This window comes from Camelus bactrianus, chromosome 6 (assembly GCF_048773025.1).
Source record: "Camelus bactrianus isolate YW-2024 breed Bactrian camel chromosome 6, ASM4877302v1, whole genome shotgun sequence".
NCBI classification, from domain to species: domain Eukaryota; kingdom Metazoa; phylum Chordata; class Mammalia; order Artiodactyla; family Camelidae; genus Camelus; species Camelus bactrianus.
In genome coordinates this window covers 56,884,916-56,910,974 of record NC_133544.1, presented here as the reverse complement: position 1 = coordinate 56,910,974, position 26,059 = coordinate 56,884,916, and the positions used below count along the sequence as shown (strand labels likewise).

The following is a 26,059-nucleotide window of genomic DNA, read 5'->3' as shown; positions in this document are numbered from 1 at the left end:
CCCGCGGGTTCCGGCTACGAAACGAATGGGCTGGGCCCCAGTGCTCAGGAAGGACGGGGCGGCGCGCGATGCAGCGGACGGACGCCCTGAGCGCCTGTGGCCCCGCCCCCAGGAGGGCGGGGCCTCTGTTTGGCTCTCTGGTGACCCGGATGTGCGATGGTCAAAGACAGTGAAGGTACTAACCCCTTACTGAGGACCTGCCCAACTCTGTAGAAGGCGCTCAGTGTATGCTTTTAAACGAGTGAGAAGACCCGGTAGGTCTCTCCCCTACACACCTTTTAAAAAGACATTTTTCAGCCTGGAAAGCTAAAGTTTCCAGACGTTGAAAACATTTTAATCTGCTTAAGTCCGTATTATGCCCATTAGGAAGATGGGTAAATAGGGAGAGTCAGTTGAATCACAAAGCAAGCAGAAATGGAACTGAAAGTTATAGATCTTTCAAAAATTTTCTTTACCCTCGTCAATAAAACAACGCTGCCTCCTCTGTTAGGAATGTTATAAGTCATTACGTTCTCTCAGTTGTGGAAGGATATGGGTAGGCTATGTGAATACATATTTGGAGATCAATCTTTTAGAGAATATCTTTGTTAAAAATACTCTTATCCAAGTAAATGTGTGGTTGTTAATTTTTTTTTTTTAACATTCTACTAAAACTGAAACGACATATTCTGGTGCACATAATGGTATTAAATTCTGTGGTATGTTTCCTGTAAGTACACATTAGAATGTGAATAAAGTTAAACAAGGGCTTGATTTTCTCTCCGCCGTAATGTATTCCTTGAACATGCATCAGATTAGCATTATTTTTCTATGGGCTTGGAGGGTTTAGATGAAGAATAATAGTGTTACCCTGACTGCATTACCTAGGTCATTGATTTGGGCTCAGTTGGCACAATATTCCTATACATTCTGGTCTGTTGTTTTAAAAGATGACATCACTGACGTGTTGCTATCCATACAAAGTACCGTGGCTGAAGAAAATAATACATGCATAACCAACGGCTCTTTCTACTCAGAATTGAAGCCTCCTGTTTGCTGGTTATCTTGCCGGCTGTTTTACACTTTTTGTAAAAACAAAGCAGAATCTCACATTATCTCTGCTGCATTGCAGGGGTCCTACATTTGTTGACATTTGTCTTCAGAGCACAGACAAATTACATTGTCTGCACCTTTATATATCTTTTCTCTTTCACTCCCAGACTCAAGTTTTATAGAACTGGAAGGAACTTCAGCATAGATACACTTAGCCTTGACCCAGAATAGGAGAAGACTTTGATGTCCGTCTTTATATGGGTGTAGGAGTTAGGGAGGTCTCTTGATAATAGCATATGGTTCCCAGAAATTTTTACACAGTGAAGGGACTTTGCCAAATTGGGAAATCCTTCCTACAGATAGTTAGAGCCTGTTTGGTAATGATTAATCTCTCAAAAATTACCAATTACTTTAAACTTTCCAGTTAGGTGAGGATATCCTGGTAATTACTGTAGGTAAAGTTGTGGCTCATTTATTCTTTCCTTCTACCTGCAGAGGGCAGTAGAGCGTAGGCACGAAAGAGTATTTACTTTCTGTTTTTATTTTGAGTATCATCTCATTCCACAAAGAATTTAAGAAGGCAAGCTGTACTTGCAATGAAACAGGGAAATGTGAATAAAAATAAAGCATTAGGAGTAAAGAAAATAGAATTATGTTAATTGGAATGGGGAAAATCGAAAACAAGTAAACAGGTTAAGGCAGTGGTTCTTGACCAGAGTGCTGAGATGATAAAGTATGTAGCAAAGTTTTCACAGATATACAACTTTAATTTTTGTTGTAAAACTATTAATGTTCATCACATGTAATGTTGAGGTGGAGCACATTGTACAATTTCCTTCAAGTTAGAAGTAAAAGACATAGCACAACGTTAAGATAGCTCTAGAGGAAGATGGTGACTCAATGGAACATAAGAGAGCTTTGCCTTGTGAGTATACTAGAAATTGCTGTCTGGGCAGGAATAGTTCTCAAACAGCTACAATGCTGAAAGAAGACCATATGGATAGTGGGTTTATTTCAATTGTATTCTAGGCCATCTGAGATGGTATAGTAATCTAGAATTGTTTTAAGTGGTTTAATTCATTCAAGTTGGCTGCTCTAAATTTTAACATTCAGAAGTGTTTCACAAACATGAAAAATTTGAGAATCACTTCTGAAAGATCCTTTGCAGCTGATACTAAGCTTCCTGATTGTAAAGAGGAAAGGAAAGAGAAATGAACTATAATCTGTTCCATAGTTCTTGGAATAAGCAGAGCTTTTCCCAAGATTTAGCTCTAAAATGAGCCTCTTGCCTGAGGCTTTATATGGGAGTATGTTAATCAGTAGAAATGCAACTGGAAGAGGTGGAGGTTTCATTTCAGGGAAGGCTGGAAAAAATCTAGCCCCCTACTTCAAAGCATAGAGATTTTTTTTTTCAGTGCCTAAGGAGGTGATCAGGTTCTGAGAAATTAGTTTCCACTAACTAAAATGCACATGAACTGAGATAGAAGCAGAATACTAATTTATTCATTTTTAATAAGAAATATTGCTGTGACATGGAGTGGAAATTTTCACATAAGGCATTTCAGCACATTTTCGCCTGTGGTCAAGCAGGGGATACTAGATTATATTCAGAAGTCCCTTTACTAGTTTATTATGAGATACAGTCACTCTTCTACCAGGGCGTCTGAAAATGAGCTGTGAAAGACCTGTGTGAATTCTGGCTTCAAGTCCCTTGGCACATGCATTAAGACTGTGAGGGAAAAGGGAACACATATTTAAATAAGGGCCTGAAATAAAAAGTCCAAGGGCAAATGTTCCAAAGCGTAACCATATATTTTGTCACAGAGCCTTTCCTAAAGCTGGCAGATACTGAGGCCTCGAGTGTTAATCCAGTTGAAGCCCCTCCATACAAAAATAGGAGGCCAGGGAAAATGACAGTTTCCACCTAAGAGCTGAGTCCATCCTTAACATTAATAGTTTGTACAACCAGGTAGGGAACGGAATTCAGTGTGGAACTTGATATTGATTGTTCTTTTGTTCAATTTGCTTTTTAAAATTCTTATTTTATTACTGCACCATTTGCTGGTGTGTTGCCTAGGTAATGTAACATAAATGCTTTTAACTCAAAGGCGATGATGTATATCTTTGGCAGTCTGTAGGGTTTCCCCAGGGCAGGCTGATAAATTATCTTGATCTTTGGGTTATTTTTCAGTTCATAGTCTTGTGTTAACTTAGCAAAGCATTGTATAACCTTTTGAATGTTTGTATACTTCTGTTAGCCATTTTGTCAAGTTAGGCCTCTGGTAAGGTCATTTTTTGTGATTTTAACACCTGCATCCTTTGTAGGAAAAAATTGTGAAAGATTTTGAAATAGGCAAAAGAGATTTCTAGATATCCTTTTAACAAATGCTGGAGTCTCTGGAATTTACCTGTCGTATAGGGCTATCTAGGATTTGTCTTTGACTAGGCTGTCTTACAGTTCTGTAGAGACAGAAGTTAACTCTTTGAACACTGATAATAAGCATATCATTCCTGTCTATAAAGATGTAAAATTTTATTATTAATCTGTGGATATTGACCAGTTTTGCATTCATTTGTAAATTCATTTCAGCATTCCTTCCCTGACTATAAATATATAGCACCTTGAGTTGTTCTCTCTCTTTAATAAACTTTAAATTTTAGAATAGGTGTATATTTACAAAAATGCTGCAGAGGTAGTACAGAGATTTCCCATATACCCCTCACCCAATTTCTCCTATTATTAACATCCCAAATTGCTATGGTATGTTTGTCACAACTGAGAAACCAGTACTGGTATATTAATTAAACTCCCTGCTTTATTCAGATTTCATTAGTCCTTTTTCTGGATCCCATCCAGGATACCACGTTACATTTAGTCATCATGTTTCCTTAGGTTGTGACAGTTTCTCAGATTTTCCCTGTTTTTGATAACCTTGACTGTTTTGGGTAGTACTGGTCAGGTGTATTGTAGGCTGCCCCTTTATTGGAATTTGATGTTTTTCACATGATTAGAGCAGAATTACTGGGTTTTGGAGAATGAACACAGAGATGAAGTGTCATTCTTACTGTCTCACATCAATGGTACATGCTGTCAACAGGTCTTATTGCTGATGACGTTAGCCTTAATCACCTGGCTAAGGTAGTGTGTTTGCCAAGTTTCTCCACTGTAAACTTACACACATACCCACTTCTGTAATTTACTCTTTGGAAGCAAATCACTAATCACAGCCCATACTCAAGGGGTGAGGTTAAGATCCACCTCCCTGACTAGGGAGTACTGGCATAAATTATTTGGAATTCTTCATACAGGAGGTTAGAGTTCTCTTTTGAACTGGTTATAATATATTACTGGTTCCTTCTTTATTGAGTTAAGTATGAGTGAAATAAAAATCTTTGACACATGTTGATTTTATATGTGTATGAGAATCATAATTTTATTCTCTTTAAAAAATTATCCTCGTATCTTTCTACCAAAAATGTTGTGGTAATTATTTTTTATATAGTTCTTTGAAATCTATGAATAAATGCCATAAACAAACACATTATTTGGAAAAGAAGACAGTCAAGATTACTTATAGTCAGCGAAAAAAATAGATTATTTTATCACACTGACTGTACTGGTCAGGGTCCTGTCAGCAATCAAATAACACACTTTAAATAGGATAACCTGAGAAAGTTTTATTTACAAAGGGATTATTTACAAAGTGTGGGTGTAGGGGGACCATAGTGGGTAGTGTAGTGGTAACCCAGGGCAGAGTAGTAGCAGAGATGTTACCATTCCCGTGTCCTGAAGTTAGAAATGGAGAGAGCCTGGAGTCCAGAGGTAGAGACTTACATAGATCCTTAATAGAAGGAGTTAACCTTCTGCTAAGAAGCACAGCCAACTCCAGGTGACCCTTTAGGAAGAGAGCTAGGGAAATAAATACCTGACTGCATTCTCCTCTTTCCCTCCATTTCCCACCAGGGGTCCCCATTGCAGAACCCAACCAGAAGCCAGGATCAGGACCTGTTGATGTCCCAGCCTCCACAGCAGAAAGCTGGGTGGAGAATGTTTGAGTGTGGATCTGGAAGGCAAACAAAAGGTATCTGGCAGACTGACTGAAGAGGTCTTAAGAGCCACAGTGAGGACTCTTGTGTCATCTTTTTGTGGGAAGACAACAGCTGGTAAGACAGAGAAAAGATAGCTGCAGTTAACATTTCTAGCAGAAATCCTTAAATTCTCCAAGTGTTGAGAGAGGTGAAGTCAGTGTAAGAAGAGTCAAGGTCCTTGACCTTTCCCCACCTTTTTTTTCCCAGCCATTGGGTATATGGCAAGACTTTAGAGGAGAATGGTTGCTGGGATCCCAGCCTTGGTGAAAATGCACCCTCTACACAGCCCAACTTAACATGGCAGGAAGGGATGCATCCACTGCCTTCAAGAGATCTTGCAGCCTTGACTAAGAGCATATTAGAGGGACCTAAGTCTTTGGACCTAAGTCCTTAGAGCTCTCCTGGAATCATTTGGACCTTGAGAGAAGAAGATTAGAATTAGATTTGATTTGATACAGAAAAAATAATGAACCATTTTTATTGTCTTTAAGAGTCGTAACTAAGTGAAACTCATAGTGACTCCAGCAGGAAATAAATAAATAATAGAATTTCTGTAATGAATGGTTCATATACTCCTAAATCTTCAGTTGCATTTGCTTGAGATAAAAAAGGGAAAGCAGTATTATCGGATGGCAGCTCCCTGATTGCTCCTTTTGGCAAGTGAAGCCAAAGAAATACTGTAGATTCTCAGCATGCTTGAGGAAGGATATTCTAGGGATCCCACAAATAGAGAAAATTCCAACTCTAGAATTAATTAATAACTGCATTCATGTATTTATCCTATTGTTTATAAACTTTTATTTATCATGCCAGGTACAAAGCTAGGTGTTGGAAATATATGAAGAATAAAATGCTATTCTTACTCTCAGGGAGCTCAGAATTTAGTGAAGAGACAAGGAAAACAAGGAGGAGCATTAGAAAACTGTTTTTCTTTCCACCATTGTGTTTGCTTCCCTCCCAGTGTTGTCAAACCCAAGTTCATGTGCCTGGTGCACAGTGGGGCCAAACAAATCAAAATTTCAGAGTTTGAAGGAGAAAAGGTTTGTTTCAGGGCCAAGCAAGGAGAGTGGGCAGCTAGTGTTCAAAAGACCCAAACTCCTCAGTGGTTTTTAGGGAAGAGTTTTTAAAGGCAACATTTGGGGTGAAGGCTGTACTGTGCGTGACTTTCTTCTGATTGGTTGGTAGTGAGGAATGGTTGTGTTCCAGGAATCTCAATCCTCAATTGTCTGGTTCCAGCCAGCCTGGGGTCTCAGCATGTAGGTACCATCCTCCACCTGGGTGGAGGCCTTAGTTCCTGCAAAGAAGCTCAAAGATATGCATCCGATTGTTATGTATATCCCCTGAGGAGAAACTGGGACTCCGTTTTAAGGTGCTTCTTGGCTGCTTTTCTTTTGTTTCTGCATTCCCTCACTTCCCTAATTAGTAACTGTTTGAATCTGCTCTTTGGAATTTAGGAAAGGCCGAGGAGACTAAAGCCTTTACAAAGGATTTAAAGCCTCTACAAAAAAAAAAAAAAAAAAAAAAAAAAAAAAATGGGGGTGGGTGTTGGAGGCCGGGACTGAGGGCTTTTGTACCCAGGAGGGCCATGCAGAATCCTGCTCTGTTTCACCAATAAGGGAAGGACAGGGCTTGGAAGGGGAGCTACCTCTTTCCTGGAAAGCCTGAACTAAACTAAGCTGGGGTGACTGGCCTTAACTGGAGGCAAGGTAAGGTCTTTAGCCCAAACAATTTGGCATAAACCCAGATTTTAGGCCCATACCACATCCAGGCAAATTTTTTCTTAGTCACTAACTCTCTTTTCAGAATACCTCTCTGTCTCCTTTTATAGCAATTCTCATCTCCTTTTATAGCCATTTTATAGTATAAAAACTATGTGTATTATGCTGCCTTTAGGGTCTCCAAAATTCGCTCCAGGCTTGACCTACAGCTCAGAAGATTCCCTTCCTCTAGGCCACAATCAAAGGTCTAATATTCTAAGTACTGTGTTTAGCTGCACTCTGCAGGGCGTGAAGCTGATTGAAGTAATTCCCATTAACTTGTGAATGAAACATAACCTTCTTAAAAGGTATATTTGCATTTTAGTAGCAGTCCCTTAACACATATTAATCTCTAATTGGTAGAATGTGTGAGAATTACTTTGCAGGAGAAGAGGGAGGAGGGGGAATAACTCCTTAATTTTCTAAATTTAAAAGCTACTCTTAGAGCCTCTGGATTCTCACCTCCCAGTCACTCCTCAGCAGTTTGGCTTTTCTTCCTGAAGCTAGTCACTCCAAAAGCTTTCTAGGTTAAAGTCAGTGGACATCGCCATCTTTTGAATAACTTTTATATTTGGGAAAATTCCCACATTGTGAGTATCCTTTTCCCTCCTATGTGGAAACCAGAACTCAGCTCTCCCTAGCTTCCTTTGTAGATAGGATGCAGGCGTGCTGATTAGACAGCTGTGTGCAAGATTAAGTTTGAAAGTGAGCACTGTGAATAAACAGGCTCTGCGTGGGGCTCCCACTTTCATGATGTCAGTGTTGCCGGGGCTTTCAGGCATAGGAGGTTCAAGATCGAATGCAAAAGTGGCATTGGTGGCATAGCAGCTGCAGTAAAACCAAGTTGCTGGTATTTTGGGCTTAGTGGCGGCAGCAGCAGCAGCTGGTACTGATGCAGGAAAACGGATGTAGGGCATGAGGGCCGAGTCCCAGGTCTCGGCTGAGCCCCTGAGACATGCCCCGCCAAGTGTGGGTCCTTGGCTTCGCGCAGGAAAGAATTCAAGTGCAAGCCACCGTTAAGTTAAGGTAGATTTATTTAGAGAGATACATACTGCATAGAGTATAAGGTAAAAGAAAGGCAAGGAAAGAGGTGTGGGGATTGGATGCTCAGGTTAAAGTAAAAGTAGGTATTCACTCCATAGACAGAGTGTGAGCCGTCTCCAAAGGGGAGAGAGAGTGCAAAAGGGCCACTAGGCGTGGTGTTGTCACTTTTTATGGTCTCAATAGCTTCACACACCTACAGGTGGGATCAATCCAACTGCCCTGGGGAAGGGGCTGAGATTACCAGGAATTGGGTCACCACCCATTCTTTGGCCTTTTGTGGTTAGCCTTGGGGCTGTCATGGCGCCTGCGGGCATGTTATTTGATCACGCTGTTACAATGAGTATATAATGAAGCTCAAGGTCTACTAGAAGTTAAACCTCTTAATCCTTAAGGCCCACTAGGAGGTGAATCTTCCACCATTTGGTTGTTAAATTGCTGTCATTCCTTGAGTGGCTGTTCCCTGCCCTCTTCCCTCCTGTCTCTTCTTGACCCCTCAACAAACAGAATTTATAGGACAAGACTCTCTACTTTTCTCCATCCCCACTTCCACTTTCTTCATTTGGGCCCCATCATCTCTAACCTGGATTACTGCAACTCTGTCCAATTTGATCACTTACCTCCAGTTTGACTTGTCGTAGCAGCTAGAGTGGTCTTTCTAAAATGCAAACCTAATTCTGTCTCTCTATGCTAAAGATCCTGTTAGACACGTGGAATCTCAGCCTTCCTCCAGACTTACCTGAATCAGAATCAGCATTTCAGCAAGATGATTAGGTGATTCCCATGTGCATTCAAGTTTGGGTTGTGCTGCTTTATAGCACTGTGCTCTTGCCCTCTGGGGTTTTTCCACGTTCTGCTTCCTTGGTCTTCCTAGCCTTTCCCTGCTTTAGATGTCTAACACTGTTCTGCAGCAGGGAAAACTTCTTCCACTGGGGAAAGCTGGGTTGGAGGCTTTTGTTTGTTCCCCCAAACACGGCACTTACTCCTTTGTACTATAATGACCTTTGTACTCCTTTGTCTTTCTTCTAAACAGCGGTTTTCTATTCCCATTGTATTTTAGAGTCAACCTGAGAACTTAAAAAACAAACAAATAGATTCCTGGATCTCGCCCCTAGAGATTTTGGTTTTAATTGGTTTGGACACTGGTGTTTTAAAAAAGTGTCCCATATCATTATAATGTGGGGGTTGTGATAATAATTCAGAACCATCACTCTAGGCTGTAAGCTCCTTGAGGGCAGGGATTGTGTCTTATTCACTGTTGTATTCTCAGAGCCTACCACAGTGCCAGGTGCATAAACTATACTTGTGAAAGATTGTTGCCCCTAGCTCCTCAGGGGTATGGAATCAGCTTCGTGTTGCACACACCATCATACCTCACGCCCAACCCTGCTCACATATGTTAGCAGCTGGGCAGCCCGATCATCTCATTAAACCAGGGAGCCATGTCTTGAGGAAAGAACACAAGCTGGTATTTGAAACACATCTCTAACCATTCCTGTGTGCTGTTCTTGTGCCAGTTTGATGCGGATACAATGAAGCCAGTTTAGATAATTGGATGCTAATAGGCTCATTGTTGTGAAACACTGTCTACACGCTGATCCACAAAGCAAAGCCACAAGCTGTTTGTTTATAAACTTCTTGGGTCCTGAGAATTCACAATACTGAGGAGGTTGATGACGTCAACACAGCTCTAACAAGCAGATTTTCTGAAAGTTAACCATAGTTTTATGGCATAGTAAAAACTACGTTTGGGGAGAATTTTCTTAAGTGGACACCTATTTTTAAAAATGTAAAGTGACTTCTAAAAAAGCAGTGTTAATGATATCTTATATTTATGTAATGTTTTATATTTTAGAAGTAATTTCATTTCCATGATCTCATTGAGAGATGTCCCATATTATAGATGAGGAAGGTAAGGCCCAGGAAATTTGGATCACCTGCTCCAAATAAAACACCAAGCTAGAGGTGTTGCTGAAAGATCAGACCCTGTCCCTGAGGAGCCAAATAACTCAGAGACAGGGTCTTAGAGCTTAGAAGAAAAGAGAAGCTTTATTACTTTGCTGTGCAAAGGGGACTCACAGCAGGCTAGTGCCTTCAAAACTGTGAACCCACCTTGGAGATGGGGTAGGGTGGTTATATAGCCATAGCTCCAACAATAAAGCATCATTAACAATCACCAGAATCATTTTCTCATCAGAAGATTTAGAATGGCATAATAATGCCTCCAGGAGACCAATTCTATAGAGGCCAGTGATTGTCACTGTTTCAATCTCTATCTTGAGAGCACTCAGGGTGTGATCTTCTTGGTATTTAGCCTTCTAAGGTTACAGTTCTGTGACCTTCTCCCTGGAGATCGACTCAGAGACCAAGCACGATTATAGCTTTTTATTACTGGAATAGAGTAGAAACAGTAAGATCAACAGCTTTAGTTTTAACAATGGGCCTGGAGCTGTGAGTAGCAACTGTCAGTCAGGTCAGTTGACTGTTTCAAGGGCAAGCATAAGAACAAGCTATCTGTTAGCCTAAATGTGGCCATTTTATTAATCCTCCTTCAGAGGCACAGCCAAACCATCATCCTAATCTCCTGATTACAAGTTCAGTGCTATTTTTTTTTTCATATTGTGTGTGAATCCTGACATCTTCTAGGCACTTATGATTGATTTTTGCAGCCAAGAAGGTGAATTCTGATGAAATAAACAAACTAAGTTGATCTGGGCTGAAAACACAGCCTCACTGCCTCCTCGCAGTGACCTCAGGCAGTGAGTGTAGCGGTTAAGAATATGGATTGATTCTAGTACCAGGCAGCCTGAATTTAGAATGCTGCTTCTTCCAACTGCTTACTGTATGGCCTTGGGCAAGTGCTTCAGTTTCACAATCAGTCCATAAAATAGGGATAACAATGTGACCCACTTTCTAGAACTGCTCTAGGATTAAGCGTATTTGTGAAACATTTAGAATCATGCCTGGGCACAAGGTAAGTGTGATGTAAAACTTTGGGGGGAGGGTATAGCTCAAGTAGGTGAAAGGTAGAGCTCATGCTTACCATGCATGAGGTCCTGGGTTCAATCCCCAGTACCTCCTCCAAATGTAAATAAATAAGTAAACCTAATTACCTCCCCCTCATAAAACAAACAAACAAACAAAAAAGTAAATCTTTGTTAAGTAAAAATCTGGTTCAATAGTACTATTTTATACCTAACGTCCTTTTTCACATCACATATGTGATTACCTGTATTCAGTTTTCATTAAGTATCTCTTACTGGATAGCAATTGCATATAGTATTATAGAAAAGAAAAGGTGTGATTGATAGGCTTCTTTCTACAGAAATGGAATAAAGTACGTGAAAGAGCCTGGAAAGAGCACTTCCTTTTTTGTTGTTGTAGCAGATCTGAGAGAGAGGAAAGGCTCTCTCCATGGCTGCTAGGTTTCCAAAGTAGGATTCTTGCTTCAAAGAATCATTATGTTCCATCCAATTATTTGCTTTCTTGAGTCCTGCATCATAAACTCCAGCGGGCTTGTCAGGACCTGGGAGAGTGTGGGGAGGGAAGGAGCAGCAGCCCCTTCTTGCTGCAGGGACACTCAGAGCCACAGCCTTGTCATCAGTCCCTCTCCTCCTCTCTGGGACACTATTCAGGCTCCAAAAGCTTGAAATAGCAGCCAACAATGAAACTTTTCATCTGCCCGGAGCTTTTCCTGCTTCATATTCAATGTGAGGGAGACCAAGCCCCTAGTTGCCCAGGGAAGCGGTGATGCCAAGTCAATTAGCAGAATTTCTAGGGCTGTGAACTACTGTTACTTTCCCACTATAAAAAGTTAGTAATGAAGGTTAACTTCCCTTCTCTGTAACCTGTTGTAGTGAAAATCCGTTTTGGGGATTTCTGAGTAGGATGTATGCTTGTGACTTGGAATGTTTTGTGCAAAGCTAGCAGAAATATTTAGGGACTGAGTGTGCATTATGGCCTAAATATCTGCATTCTGTATCAATTGAACTAGATAGATGGAACTATCTGTTGATTGATAATCTACTGACTGATAAACAGAAATAAGAAAATAAATAAAAGTTAATGGGTCAGTGATACTATGCAGCCCTATATAGCTTAGGTGCTGTAACGTTTTGCAAAAACTTGAAGCAAAACTTGAAAACCAGGAAAGACAAATTTTGTTATTGCTACTTTAAAATGAAGTATGTTATGACATTACCCAGGCAGATTCTCAAACATTTATAGTTGTATTAGTCTCATGTTTCTGAGACAGCTTAATCCATAAATATTAAAAAGAGACATCTAAGGTATCTTTATATTTAAAACATTAAATTATAAATTCTTCATAGTTTAACATGGAGATAACAAGATGAGTGCCTTGTCATCTCCATGTTAAATTTTATCTTTACCAATTAAATAATTTAGATGATATCTCAGTAAAGAAGGATCTTGGTTCAAATGTCTATTTGCTAGGAAATTCTGTGACAGAAAATTCAGATCAGTGGATACTACTGATATTCAGAAATTGATATTCCTATAGACTCAAAAATCAAAGGTTAAGAATCACATTTGCTACAGTTGAAAAAAAAAGTGAAAATAATAAATGTCAATGAGGGTGTGAAGAAACTGGAACTTTTGTACATTCCTGATGGGAATACAATGTGGTGTAGTGGTGCAGCTGCTGTGGAAAAAAGTGGCAATTCCTCAAAAAGTTAAACATAGAATTGCCTTACCACCCAGCAATTCAAAATAATTCAAAATAAAAGAAAACAAAGAGTCAAACAGGTACTTGTACACCAGTGTTCATAATAGCATTATTTACAGTTGCCAAAAGTTGGGAATAACCCAAATGTCTCTAAAGAGAAGAATGGGTAAACAAAGTGTGGTATATACATATAATGGAATATTATTTAGCCATAAAAAGAATGAAGTTATGATACATGTTACAACATGGATGAACCTTGAAAACATTATGCTAAGTGAAAAGCCAGACACAAAAGGAGACACAAAAGGAGAACTGTTGTATGCTTCACTTACATGGTCTATCTAGAATAGCAATTTCATAGAGGTAGAAAGCAGATTAGAGGATATGAGGGGGTTGAGGGAATGGGGGAATGAGGACACAGTTCCTCTTTCAGTGATTAAAATTTTTGGAACTAAGGGTGATGACTGCAAAATACTGTGAATTTAGATATTGCTACTAAAATGTACGCTTAAACATGGTGAAAATGGTAAATTTTATGTTATATATATTTTACTGCAGCAAAAGTAAAAAAAAAAAAATCACATTTGTAGCATCACCCATTGCTTGCTTTTTTACAGCCCTTATAACTTTCATAGATCTAACTATAGTATAGCCCAGGTGTCCCTCTAATACAGAAACTATATTATACAAAAGCTGAGGGTATATCTCTGGTGGTCTAATTGACTGAGTCCATTGTTTGCTCTGGGATCCAGAATTTAAATGTAGGCTTCAGAATTTAAGTTTTGTGTCCTTTCTGCTGAAGAATCCTCACTGAATGTCGACTCAAAAAGAGCAAGAACAGACATCTTGAAAACCTTTCTGAAGTTCTCTCCGATAAATAGGTAGAGTGTGGGAGAAAAGACATTATTGAAAGAAGTAGTTATCACTGTGAGTATCAGAACCAACTGCAAGAGTAGTGGCTGGTTCTTAGTGACACTTAGGCCTTGGAATACATGGTAGGGCATCCAACACACAAAGAAAGAGATAATGGCGGTCATCATGACTTTGAAGGGCTTGCTGGATTTGAACACTCCCCTCTCTTTCATCTTTCTGGCAACTCTTTCATAACAAAAGGTGATGATGAAGAAAGGCAGAAGGAAGCCCAGTAAGAAGCGGCTGCTGAAACAGGCTACATGAATCCATTTCCTTAATGTTTGCATCTTTTTGCTTTCCCAGTTAGGAGACACAGCATAGTTATTTTGGCAGGTCACTGTCCCTTTATGGTCATCACGTGTCTCCCTGAAAACCAAATAGGGCATGCTGAGGGCAATGGCAGAGATCCAGACTCCCAGGATGACTCTGGAAGCCCAACGTGGGGTTCGGTGCAGCTGTGACCACACCGGGTGAAGGGTGAGAAGATAACGATCCACACTGATGGCCGAGAGGAAGAAAACAGAGGCGAACATCCCTACAGACAAAGTGCTGTTAAAGATCTTGCACATGGCCATTCCAAAGCTCCAGTGATTGTCCTGAACGTAGGAGATGGCCAGAAATGGCAAAAACAATACTGAAATAAAATAGGAGAGAATGAGATGAAAAAACAAGAGAGTATTGACAGTCTTTTTCATTTTGAATTTTAGCACCCAGAGGTAGAGACCATCGGTGATAGTGCCAATTATAAACGTCATGGACAAAAGAAGCATAACAATTACTTTTGAGGCAGGAGTTGGAAAGTGATTGTTGTTTCTTATTGAAGTAGAGACATTGAGCAGGTAATCAGTAGAGTTGGTAAGATCCATAATTGGAATGAGAAACTGAAAAAAAAATAATGAAAAAGAAGCAAAAGAAAAGGTTAAACATTGCAATTAAATAATAATTTTTGCATGTAAGTCAAAATAACTATTTTAAAAGTGGCAAGCATAGTATTTCTATGATAATACAAATCAGATATTTTTCACTTATTTTGTGTGAGGAATTAAGCTCAGTTTGAGCATCAAAAATACAAATACTACAGAGGCAATGAAATTAATGTGAAACAAATAAAGTTTGGGATATTTTAATTTTGTTAAGTAATTTAGGACGCTAAAAATCTATTTAGGCATTAACCAGAAGTCTGACCCTTCTTGATGGGCAAAATTCTTGAATAAGGTGATGTAGAATCAGTTTTACTTGACTAAGACTTGGTTAGGGCAATGTTGCTAATGAAAATGAGTAACAAAAAAAACAGCAATGGCTGCAAATCAGTAATCATGGGGAACTAAGATTTCTCCCATGAGCTAATTACATATAGTAAATGCTGTTATCTAATATTTTAACACTCAGCACATAACAGCAAGAACTGGGAGCCCTACAGCACTGTCAGGTTGTGATGTGTCTTCAGAATCATCAATGAAAGAGGAAAGTGTATTTCTGTAGGATATAGTAACAGTTCTTACTTACTTGGGGAGGAGAAAGAGAGGGAGAAGCCAAGGAACTGATATTTATCCAGTATTTGTACGCGAGGAGCTTTAAGTAAAAAGAATTTCTTTTTTTCTCCACACATTGGTGAATATTTAAACAGAGGAGAAAATGAGGCTTACAGGAGTTGCATTTCTTATTCATCAAGATCTCCTACCATACCTCCATTGTGACAGGTGGAGAACCCTACCAGTGTTTTATGTTACTTCTTTGAAACTTGGTAATTCATGTTTAGTATTTTGATAATGCTCCATGAATCAGAGTATTTGATTACCCCAAATATCCCATTTCTGGAATAATTATTCCTATAGTATTGAAAATATAAACCTGAGAATGTTTTGGAAAATAGCTGTTATAACAGAGTCAAATCAACAAATTAGTTTTTGATAAATTGAATAAATCAATGGAAATTACAAATAATTTTTTTCCACTAAGCAAAAACATTCGAAGAATATATGGAGAGAAGAAGGGGAGGGTATAGCTCAGTAGTAGAGTGCATACTTAGCATACACAAGGTCCTGGGTTCAATCCCCTGTACCTCCAATGAAAAACCAAATAAATAAATAAACCTAATTACTTCCCCCAGGAAAAAAAAAGAATATATAGGGAGAAGAAATAAAATAATGGCTGTTAAAACCACAATTGCCTTAATTCTGCCTTCTAAGGGAGTTGCCGAAATTTCCCCCCAAATAGAAAAATAGCTCTCTTCAGGAAGATACCTTAGTAGTCTGCTTTGGGATGAAAATGTGAAATCTTGGGACATGGAATGGATAGGCAATGGCAAGTGGGGACTTGAGAAAGAGGCTGTGTGCAGGTCCTGGGACTGTGAGGGGAGGGAGGAGGAGTGAGGATGGTCTTCAGAGAGTAGCCACAGGAAAACATGACAAGAGGTTAGGCGTCAGAGATATGGTCAAAGAGAGATTCTGAGAAACAAAGATGACACAGGGATTTAAAATGAGGAATGTCTAATATTCAGTTTAAATCCATTTACTTGTTGTGATGTTCCTTCTCTTCATTAACCACAACTTTCTGGTGTTGTTGTTTGCTCTAGGGTATGGAAAGAAAAGAGCTTGTGTTCTTTATTTGGGAAGGAGTGGGATGGAGAGAAGAGACCAGCAACAGTAGGTGAGACATGAATGAGAAGATGACTTCGGTGGAAACTGGATCGATATTGGTGCATGAGTAGACAAGGAGACACAAAATCCCATGGAGGATTTCTGATTCTGTGTGCACGTGGCCTGTGTGCTTCTATGTGTGTGTGTGTGTCTGTGGTCTGTCTATACATCTGTGGTGCATTTGTGTGTATGTATGTTCATATATGGTGTGTGTCTCTGTGGTGTTTTGTCTCTGTAGTGGGTGTTTGAAATCATGGGGTGTGTGTGGAGTGGTGTGTGTGTGTGTGTCTGTGATCTTTGCACATGGGGTGTATTTGTGTGTGGTCTCTGCAGTCTGTGGATATGTATCTGTGTCGTATGTGTATGTGTGGTGTTTATATGTCTCTCTGTGCGTGTGTGGTCTCTGTGTGTATGTGCATATGAGAAACTGAATTATAAGGAAGATTTTTTTTTAATTGTTTGGCTGAGCTCTAGAAGGGCTTATAGAAATACAGGACTTGAGCAAAATTAACATTGGTAGAGGTTCTGAACAGCATATAGTGTCCTAGAAACTTTGCTTTATTGCACAGAGCCAGGAGATATCTTCATCCTTAAACATCTTTTAAAACGGCTTCAAAGTCCTTGAATATAATTAGTGGGGCAGAACTGGGCTCTGGCATCCCACAGAACTGGATTTTGATCCTACCTCTCACCAGTTCTGTGATTTTGGACTCTTAACTCGGAGCTTCTCTCACCTTCTAAACCTCAATGACTTTTTATAAGGACTGAATTAGATAATGTATATGAATCACTTAGCTCCCTTCATGGCACATATTAAGTACTCAATAACTTTTTACCTGTTTAGTTTGCTCAGCTTTTATATTAAGGCTAGCAAGAGCCTTATTTTGCCCTTTTAATGCCATATTTCTTTCCTCCCCAAAGCCCCCTACTGAATTTTGGTGTACCACCAGGGATTTCTGCAAAAAAAATCTCAATATTCATCTATTAGGGCAGAAGCTCTCAGATTTAGAGTTATTTTGAGGCCTTGCTATAGTGATATCTTTGGCACAAATGGCTTTCAGGAAAATCCCACCTCTGCTTGGGGACACTGAGCTACTGTGGGGAAGGGGACCAGGACACAGGACCTCGGGAAGCTGATCCAGAGTAAGCCTAGAGCATCTATTCAGATGACAGCTCTAGGGTAAACCTTGGGAAGCTTACCTTGGAGTTATATCTTCATGCCAGGTAGTCTTGGGAAGACCAGAGGGACTCTGTATCAGCAGTCTTCTCTCTAGGGACAGAGGCAGAAGTCAGTGACACTCTGCCTTCATTTCATCTACCTTTCTTCTTGCCAATGCTACTGCCCAACCTTGAACCTACTATTTAAATATTCAGTGAGTTCTTCTTGCCGGTTCTCTGTTCCTTTTTCTGTGGAATGTATGCTGTCGAGGTGGAAGTAGAGAGATAAGCACTTCTTCAAATCATTTCTCCATTTTAAGGAAAGATTTTTAAAGTTCCATAAACAAAGTTATTCTATTTAAGTTATTCTGTTTCATTTTTGTCATTCCTTAATATAGCTCGTTTCAAGTGTTAAAACATAGATTAGATTAAATTAACTTCTCATATTTGGTCATCCCACCCCGGCATCCACTCTGCCTGGATTCTAGTGTGTTTATTAACATGTGGATGCATGATGCTGAGTACATAGGGAAGTGGTAAATATCAAGCATGGGAAAAATAGAATCTGGAAATGAGCTACCTAATCCTGCTACAGAGAAAATGGTCAGAAAGGAAACCTAAACACCAAGTTTCACAGTAAAATGGAATGTATAATGAGAGGCCGAAGATTCATACTGTTTGGTTTGGAAAGATGAAGACTGATAGACAGAATGATTTACATTTGTCCAAACTGTTGAGAATGATTGGAAAGAACACAGAATTTGTTACCGTATATCCTAAAAGACAACCACATTATAAGAAAACCCTGCATTTATGAACTGACTGAACCCTACATTTTCAATTTCCCTCTCTCTAATCCACCTCTGAAATTTCTTAGGATCAGCCTCTGTGCTGACTGACCTCAGTGTCCTGATTTCTTTCCTACTTGCTTTTCTCTTCATCTCTGCAGCGCCGGTGGAGAAAATACATCAAAACTTCTGTGTGGCTTCAGTGGTGAAGCTCAGGAATCAGTTATTTGTGTTACACTTAGAATTTTAAGACTTTCATTGCTGCTGTAGCCTTATTAAAAAACAGGCTTACATTTTAGTTCTTAATTCCTCTGGGGCTATGACCTCCAACCTGAGAACTGATTTTCTTTGCTTCAGGCTAAAGATAAGTTTTCAAATTTGCTGCTGCCTTTTAAAAACAATTTCTTGCCAGGTTTTCATACCCTTTAGTACGATTTGGATTTGGAACAATCTGAGGTATTATTTGATCCAAACCCACTAATTCTGAAGCTTAGCAAACTGAGAAACAGAGAGGTTAAGTGATTCACAGTAGATTTTTACCAAGAGAAGAACCAAGGGCTCCTTCCACTGCCCTGTACTATTTCATTAATACAAAAAGGGATTTGGACCATGTTCTTCCTCCTCCCCCCTTCCACTCTATATTTCCAAACTGTACAATTAGTAAAATTCATAAATAATAACTATATTAGGGACAAATATTTAGTTCCCCACCCCCACCAAAATATGCACAAGGGTTAGTACCACCATTGGATAGCCTAAAATTTCATTCTTCCATACCCAGAAATGCTCTCATTAGTGAGTGTTTTTATCTAACAGGTAATTAAACCAATGATACTAACGCTGTTGGGAAAGATGCAGACTGTTCGAGAAAGTAACTTCTCTTTTATGGCTTTGGTGATATGACTACATTCATTTCACTTTTCATATTTCAAATAAGTCAGGTGGCTTCAAGAGAAGAACTCACGGAAATGGAAACTGTTTTATGTTGTTTTGATGTGATCACAATATGAAATATATAGAAATGCAGAAGCATATGGTGTTGCAGAATCAAATGCTTGAAAGTCTAGGAACTCAGAGATGCATATAATTTTTAGAGCTGGAGGAAACCAAGGAGTTAACTCCATCTAATTCCTGATTCTATTAGGTGAAGAGATGAGGACCTGTTGAGATATTTGAGACCTTGTCCTAGATTCCATTAGTAGCTAATAAAAGAGATGGGGGCAGAAAAAAATGTACACTAAAAATACTGATGCACTGCTCATAGGCACTATACTGATTGCAAAAGACAGCGTAGGATAGAAAAGAAAACCCGAACTGTTACCTACCGTATATACTTCTCAGAGCTTCAGTTTCCACATTTGTAAATGTAAAAAAAAAAAAGAAAGAAAACATCTCTCTTGCAGTAGTCTTTTGAGGATTAAATGAGATACTGTAAGTAAGGATTTAGCACAGTACCCGGCCCATGGTGGGAGTTAAATAAATGTTAGCTACATCAATATGTAAGTTGTATCAGAGAATACCAGCAAGCCCAGTGGCCTGGAGCAAATCTCTGAGCAGTGCAGTTCGAGAAACATTTCTTGAGTATCTAATGTAAACCAGAGAGTGCTCGAGAGTAAGGAAAGCAAAGTAAATAATTCAAAATAATATCTTTAGTGTTTATAGTTATTAAAAGAACAGAATAGGTTAGGAGGAGTTGAGGAGAGAAAATTCTAGGCCTTGGAAACAGTATGCTTAAAGGCCTAGCAAAAGAAAGTGATGCTTCATTTGTCTGGCTGGTTCTGCACTTTTCAAGACCACTTCTCACCACCTTCCAGTCCCGGTATGGGAGGAACAACCATATTAGCCCAGTGGTTTGCATTCTGGTTGAAGTCAGAATCCTTTGGAGGTCTTTAAAAAGATGCAGAGTATTCCTGAGATTTAATTCATTTATCTGACATTTACCAAGGACTGTTCTTGCCACTGGGGATAAAGAAGAAATGAGAAGAGCTTTGTTCTCTTGGAGCTTTTATTCTAATGGGGAGAGATGGACAAGAAACTAGTAATTAAAGAAATATCAGCTAGCACGCACAGTACTATGCAGAGTGCCAACACATGGAAATGTTATAATAACTAAGTGGCTATTGTACAGGGGGCTGTTGGGAAAGGCCTTTCAGTGGGTGACATTTGATGGGATCGGAATGACCTAAAGGTGCCAAGTGTGCAGTGGTTAACAGAATAGAATTATCCTGCCCTAATTCACTTCTTGCTCCATGTCTATTTCCTCCATATTAACCCTTTTCTACTTCTTGTCTGCTCTTGCTATCTCAACTGGGTTTCCCCATTTATTAGAATCTTTGGCTTGTGACTTTTCAACTTCATTTTATGGTTTATGGCTTGCATTCTTCTCCTTGGCTGGGTCCTTATTGTGACAGCACTCCTAGAAACAGGAATTCAGCTTTATTCAGGAGACTGTCTCTTGGGTTCTGTCTGCTCCCAGACTTATTGGATAAGACCCTCCACATCAGACTCCAGATCTTCTCCATGCCTGGATAGCATTCTGGGAACTGCAGGTAGGATGTATCTGGAGGAGAGGCAGGTGAGGCTGGGAAGTTGGTCTATATCTTGATTATGAAAGGACTTGGATTCAGGTTCAGTCTTGGAGAAGAAAAGTTGGGCTTTGGAGTATAGGTGGATAGATGGGATTTTTGTAGGATGATAGAGTCAAGGCACTGGATAGGTTTGTTTCTCTGCAAACTCAGGCCCAAGGTAATCTACTGAAAGTGAACAGAGGAAGGATGATGGAAAATTATGAAAATTTAGAATTTCCTATGGAAGCAGTAAAAGGCACATAAATATTGTTGAGCTGTGTTAAGGGTCTATTTGAGATTAGGGATCACTTATTTGTGGGTCTACCCTCCCAGGAATGGGGAAAAAATACCTCATTGTGCAAATTAAAAATTCTGAGCAGCTTGCTCTGTTACATTTCCTCCCAGCTTGGGTATAGAAGAAGAAGCAGATTGTTAAAATATTCTTAGCTGATGGTTTCTAAGCTAGTATTACTAAGAGAGGAGGCCAGCAGAGTTTAGAGGACTGATAAGAAAGTAGTAGCAGTGATGTAGCTGGTGGCCTAGGTCATGCAAAACCACCATGATTTTGACAGAGGGAGAGAAAGGGAGCGTTTGAGGGGCCGGAGGTGCAGGCACAGCAGTGTTTGTATGAGTGTAGAAGGATATGGTCAGAATGTGGGATATTGGAATTTTCAGTGTTCAAGGTGTGGCAGTTCTCTGTGATGGTAAGATCTCTAGAGTGTACGTAGCAAATTCAGGTATAAAGCAGTCATTGGAACTGACATCCAGAAACTTCAGACTAAGGTATTAGACGGTCTTTATACTAAGAACTGTGGAGATCACTGAAAGGTTTTAGGTAAGAAGTGATATGGAGTTGGTGGTAGTTTAAAAGATAGCCTGGCTTTTGAGGTGAAGAATGGATTGGTGAAAAGTGAGCGTGGAGGTGGGAAGACCAGTGATCTCAGTTGGGGTTTCGCTAGAGGCAGACCCAGAGACAAGGATTCTAGAGCAAGTAGTATGTTTGTGAAACGATCTCAGGAAACCCTGGAAGGGATGGGGAAGAGAGACAGGGAAGGGCAGGAACAAATGAGGGGTGAAGTATTAAACGAGATATAGCTGTGGGTCATTAACACTTAATCCCACTTAGGAACTCTGGGAAATAGTGTAGAACACAAACTTCTGGGTTACCCCACCCAAGGGACCACCAGGAGTGTGGGTATTTATACATAAACTCCTGTCAACTTTTGGTTGAGGGATGCTCCAAGTTAATTTCTTGGTACTTCCTTTGCCACACGTATGAGCAGAGTGGGATCCTTCTGCCAGAGAAAGTTTTGGGGTTAAAAAAAAGTAGATCCTGGCACAGGAAGTTTAGCTAGCAAGGATTGACATAGTAGTAACAAGGAATGATTGGTGGGCATCAAAGAGGATCTGTTACATCTGTTCAAAAGAACACTATATTAGTCCAGGCAAGAGACTAAGGTGGCTTGGACCAGGTAGTGGTGATGAAGATGGGGGGAAGAGAAAGGATTTAAGAGGTGCATATATACTTATGTGCACATTAGTTCCATGCTCTTCATTTTGTTGACCATATCTGTAAAGGTTTTACATTTCTTTTTTTTTTTTTTATTGAGTTACAGACATTTTACAATGTTGTGTCAAATTCCAGTGAAGAGCACAATTTTTTAGTTGCACATGAACATATGTATATTCATTGTCACATTTTTTTTTCACTGTGAGCTACCACAAGATCTTGTATGTATTTCCCTGTGCTATACAGTATAATCTTGTTTATCTATTCTACATTTTGAAATCCCAGCCTGAGCTTTCCCATACCCCGCCCCCTTGGCAACCACAAGTTTGTATTCTATGTCTAAGAGTCTGTTTCTGTTTTAAGGTTTTACATTTCTGATCCTCTTTTAAGGTAAGCTATAAGCTCAAGATATCCCAAGAAGACAGGAATGAACTCTGATACTCTTACTCCTGACTCAGCATAGTAATTATTGAAAGGTGAAAAATCTAAGGCAGTGGCATCTAATAGAAATATTATGCAAGTCACATTACAATTTTTTTAGAAGCCACATTTAAAAAGTAAAAAGAAATAGGTAGAATTCATTTTAATGATATATTTTATTTAACTCGATATATTCAAATATTATCATCTTAACATATAATTGATACAAAATTATTGATGAAGTGTTGACATTTTTTTGTGCTGTCTTTAAAATCTGATGTGTGTTTTACACTTAAAGCACATCTTAATTTGAGCTACCCACACTTCAAACAAGTTCTCAGCAGCTGCCATATTGGATAGTGCAGGTCTAGGGTATGGTTTGCTGAATTCTTTTACAGTGTGTTATTAATAATTCTGCTAGTATAAATAAATATTAGAAGGAGAATATTTTGCATCTAAGTATTGAATGTTGAAACTAAAATGAAACAGGCAATATTAATATGGTTTCTGTCTTTCCTCCACATATATTATTTGATATTTCCGAGTCAAGTGGGAGACGTAATTTTTAAACCTAGTATAGGTCTCTCCTAATGAAAACTAGACAACTGGAATGACAACCTTCTTAGCAAACTTTTTTGACCTTAGAATAGCTAGTAAGGGTGGCTTTCTGAAGGTAAATATTTCTTACTGTTTGCTAGTAGGACAGGAAATCCTCTTTAAGTTTTCAATATCAAAATCAGTCTTTTTACAGCTCATTTTACTTTTATTTCTCTTAGGCAGTATCCCAGTGCCCTCTCTTTCTTTCCTTATTTCAAAAACACAATTATCAGAAGGTAATAAAAGACTGGATTTCAGAGTTTCTTGACTTATGAATCATGTTCCTTTTTTTCTCCATCTTCATGATGGAAATGAGAAATTTCTATTGCCTGGTAACTGAAATAACTTAGGACAAAATAAAGTGGTCCTTGACTGAGATTATGATCTAACTATCAAAGGTACAGAGATGCTCAGAGGAATGGAATTGAATCTTTTAATGTACTTATAAAACTGCATCAAGGTACTCTTATGAAAGCCATAGTCAAATGTGACTCATTGGTGTTTTTCTCCGAATTTGTGCATTGACAGTATAAAAACTAAGACAACTCGGGCCTACCATGGCTTAATTGACATAGTAAGGAATCATCATGGCTATACCTGATTTGGAGGGGAGGAGTTTGCTACTGGCTACCAGAGCATTTTCATGAGACCATTAGGGAGTGTAGGGTAGATTTTCTTACTTTATAAATAAAGCATTCCTCTGAGGTCACTGAGGTGACCAAGGAAGTAACTTAACAAAGTCTAAGAAAAGCTTTGGAACTTTGGCTTCAAATGCACCTGAATTCAAAGCCTTTACTATTTTTTTTTTAAATAAAATATAGCCTCAGTCCTATCACTTAGATTCTCTAAGTTTCAGATGTCTCCTATTTATTTAAAGAGCTTTTAGAAAGTTTATAACTTACTATTTTTTTTTTGCTGTATACATGAAATTATGTTTTACATTTCTATAAAAATGGGACCCACTGTGCATCCTGTTTGCTAACTTTTTCCATTTAATAGTGTGTTATAAAGGTCTCTGATCTCAATAAACTAATATGTTAATAAATATAAATATCTATCTAATTGTTTTAATAGCTATTCAATAGTCCCTTGCAGGTTACTTTGAGGGTTCTAGTATGAGATGAAATATGTGAACAAAGCTGGCATATAGCAATTTAAAAACAACTAAACTATAAATGTAGCTGAGTTCCGCATTTCATATAATCAGCCTGCTGGCTGACCTTTTCCCACCTACCTCTGCTAGCCAGCCACCACCATGCAGGCAGCCTGTGGCTGCCTTAAAGCAAGACCTCCACACAGAATTGCCTTGTACATCAGGACCAGGACGCCTGTGTCTCAGACGACACTGGAGGCACCAGAACAAAGGTGGCTCAAGGGTCTGCATGGAAGGGTCTGTGCATAGGTCACAATGACTTTCTCTGATGGAAGATCATAGAGTATTGAGGCTCTTTAGGGAAAGAAAATGTATATTACACTGGTTCAGCACCTGGAAGGCCAGGAGGCTCCCAGAGGAAAGAACAACTTAAAGGATGGCTTCTCAGAGCAGAAAGTTCATTTTCATCTCTGTGGAGTTCTTCATTTCAAGCACCCTGGGAGTGTTTATTCTCTTCCTTATGGAACAAGACTCAGCTAATGGCCTCCCACTTCAGTGAGATTATGAGAACATGAGGAACGCTCCGGATTCCTGTTTGAAAATATGTGTTCCTCCTGCTACATTTCTAGTTTTAAAATACTCCCTTTAACATTCCAAGAATTATTTTTGTAAATGATCTTGGCTGCAGTTCCAAACACTATACGTAGTGTTTGCTAAGTTAGTTCATAGTCCCTCTCTGAGTACCGTTTTACAGAGTGCTCTCAGATGGTCTGGGGTGGAGACAGCTCCTAGAGGCTGAGCTTGCACGTTGTCTCCTAAACCCCTTGGGGTAGGGGCTAAGAGAGGAACTTTAAGGTCTACTGTTGACTGTCCCTCCTTCAGGCTACACCTCCTGAGAAGGACACTCTGACCTGTGGGTTCTGGTGAAGACAGAGCCTGCTGGGAGGAGGGCGGCATATCCGGCATCTTCTAAGTGCTATACCGGTGGCTTCTCCAGCTAAGCCAGAGGAGGTCTCAGTTCCTCAACAGAGGTAGCTGTAAGGATGAAAGAGAGCACTGGTCAAGTGGTCAACCAATATTTGTTGAAGTTTTACTGTGTGTCAAGTACTGTGTTGGCACTGTAGATAGAGAAGTAAACAAGACAGAAGAGGTCCAGCTAGGGGGGAGCATCTGAATTAGCGGGGAAAATTGGGGGAAAACAGGACGTATGAGGCAAATAATGACAAATGTGTTTAGTGATGTAAAGGTAAAATTGACCTAGACCAGCGGTCAGGGAGGTTTCCTTGAGGGAGTGACGTTTGACCTGAGACTTGAAGTTAGGTGGGTAATGAGAGTCGGGGACTGACATGTCCAGCAAAAAAGACCATGTGAGAAGGTCCCAGGTATGACTGAGAACTTAGAGAAGTTCAGTAAGGCTAGGGGGCAGAGAACTTGGGAGACGGCTGAGGCAGGAGACGTGCGTAAGTCCAAATCATGATGGAGGGCTTCATAGAACATGTTAATTGTACCGCATTTGAAGTGTGATAGGAAGGGGGAAGATACCATGTTTTAATTTTCTAGGACTACCATAACAAAATCACTGCAGACTGGGTGTCTTAGAAAGCAGAACTAAATTTTCTCACAGTTTTGCAGGCTAGAAGTCCAAGGCCAAGATGCTTGTAGGGTTGGTTTTTCCTCTGAGGCCTCTTTTTTTTTTTTTTAGCTTGCAGGTGACCCCCTTCTTGCTGCCTCTTCATATGGTCTTTCCTTTGTGTGTCTTTGCCACCAGT

At 39.5% G+C, this 26,059-nt stretch overlaps 1 protein-coding gene across 1 annotated transcript; it reads right to left on the bottom strand.

Annotated features, from left to right (window-relative positions):
* Positions 1-9,952: 9,952 nt before the first annotated feature.
* GPR33 (G protein-coupled receptor 33) lies at positions 9,953-19,189 on the bottom strand. The gene is made up of 2 exons (XM_010963003.2): positions 17,358-19,189; positions 9,953-14,399 (listed from the first exon to the last, which is right to left on the bottom strand). The coding sequence occupies exon 2, from the start codon at positions 14,382-14,384 to the stop codon at positions 13,362-13,364; it is 1,023 nt and encodes a 340-aa protein (XP_010961305.2). The 5' UTR covers positions 14,385-14,399; positions 17,358-19,189; the 3' UTR covers positions 9,953-13,361.
* Positions 19,190-26,059: the final 6,870 nt, after the last annotated feature.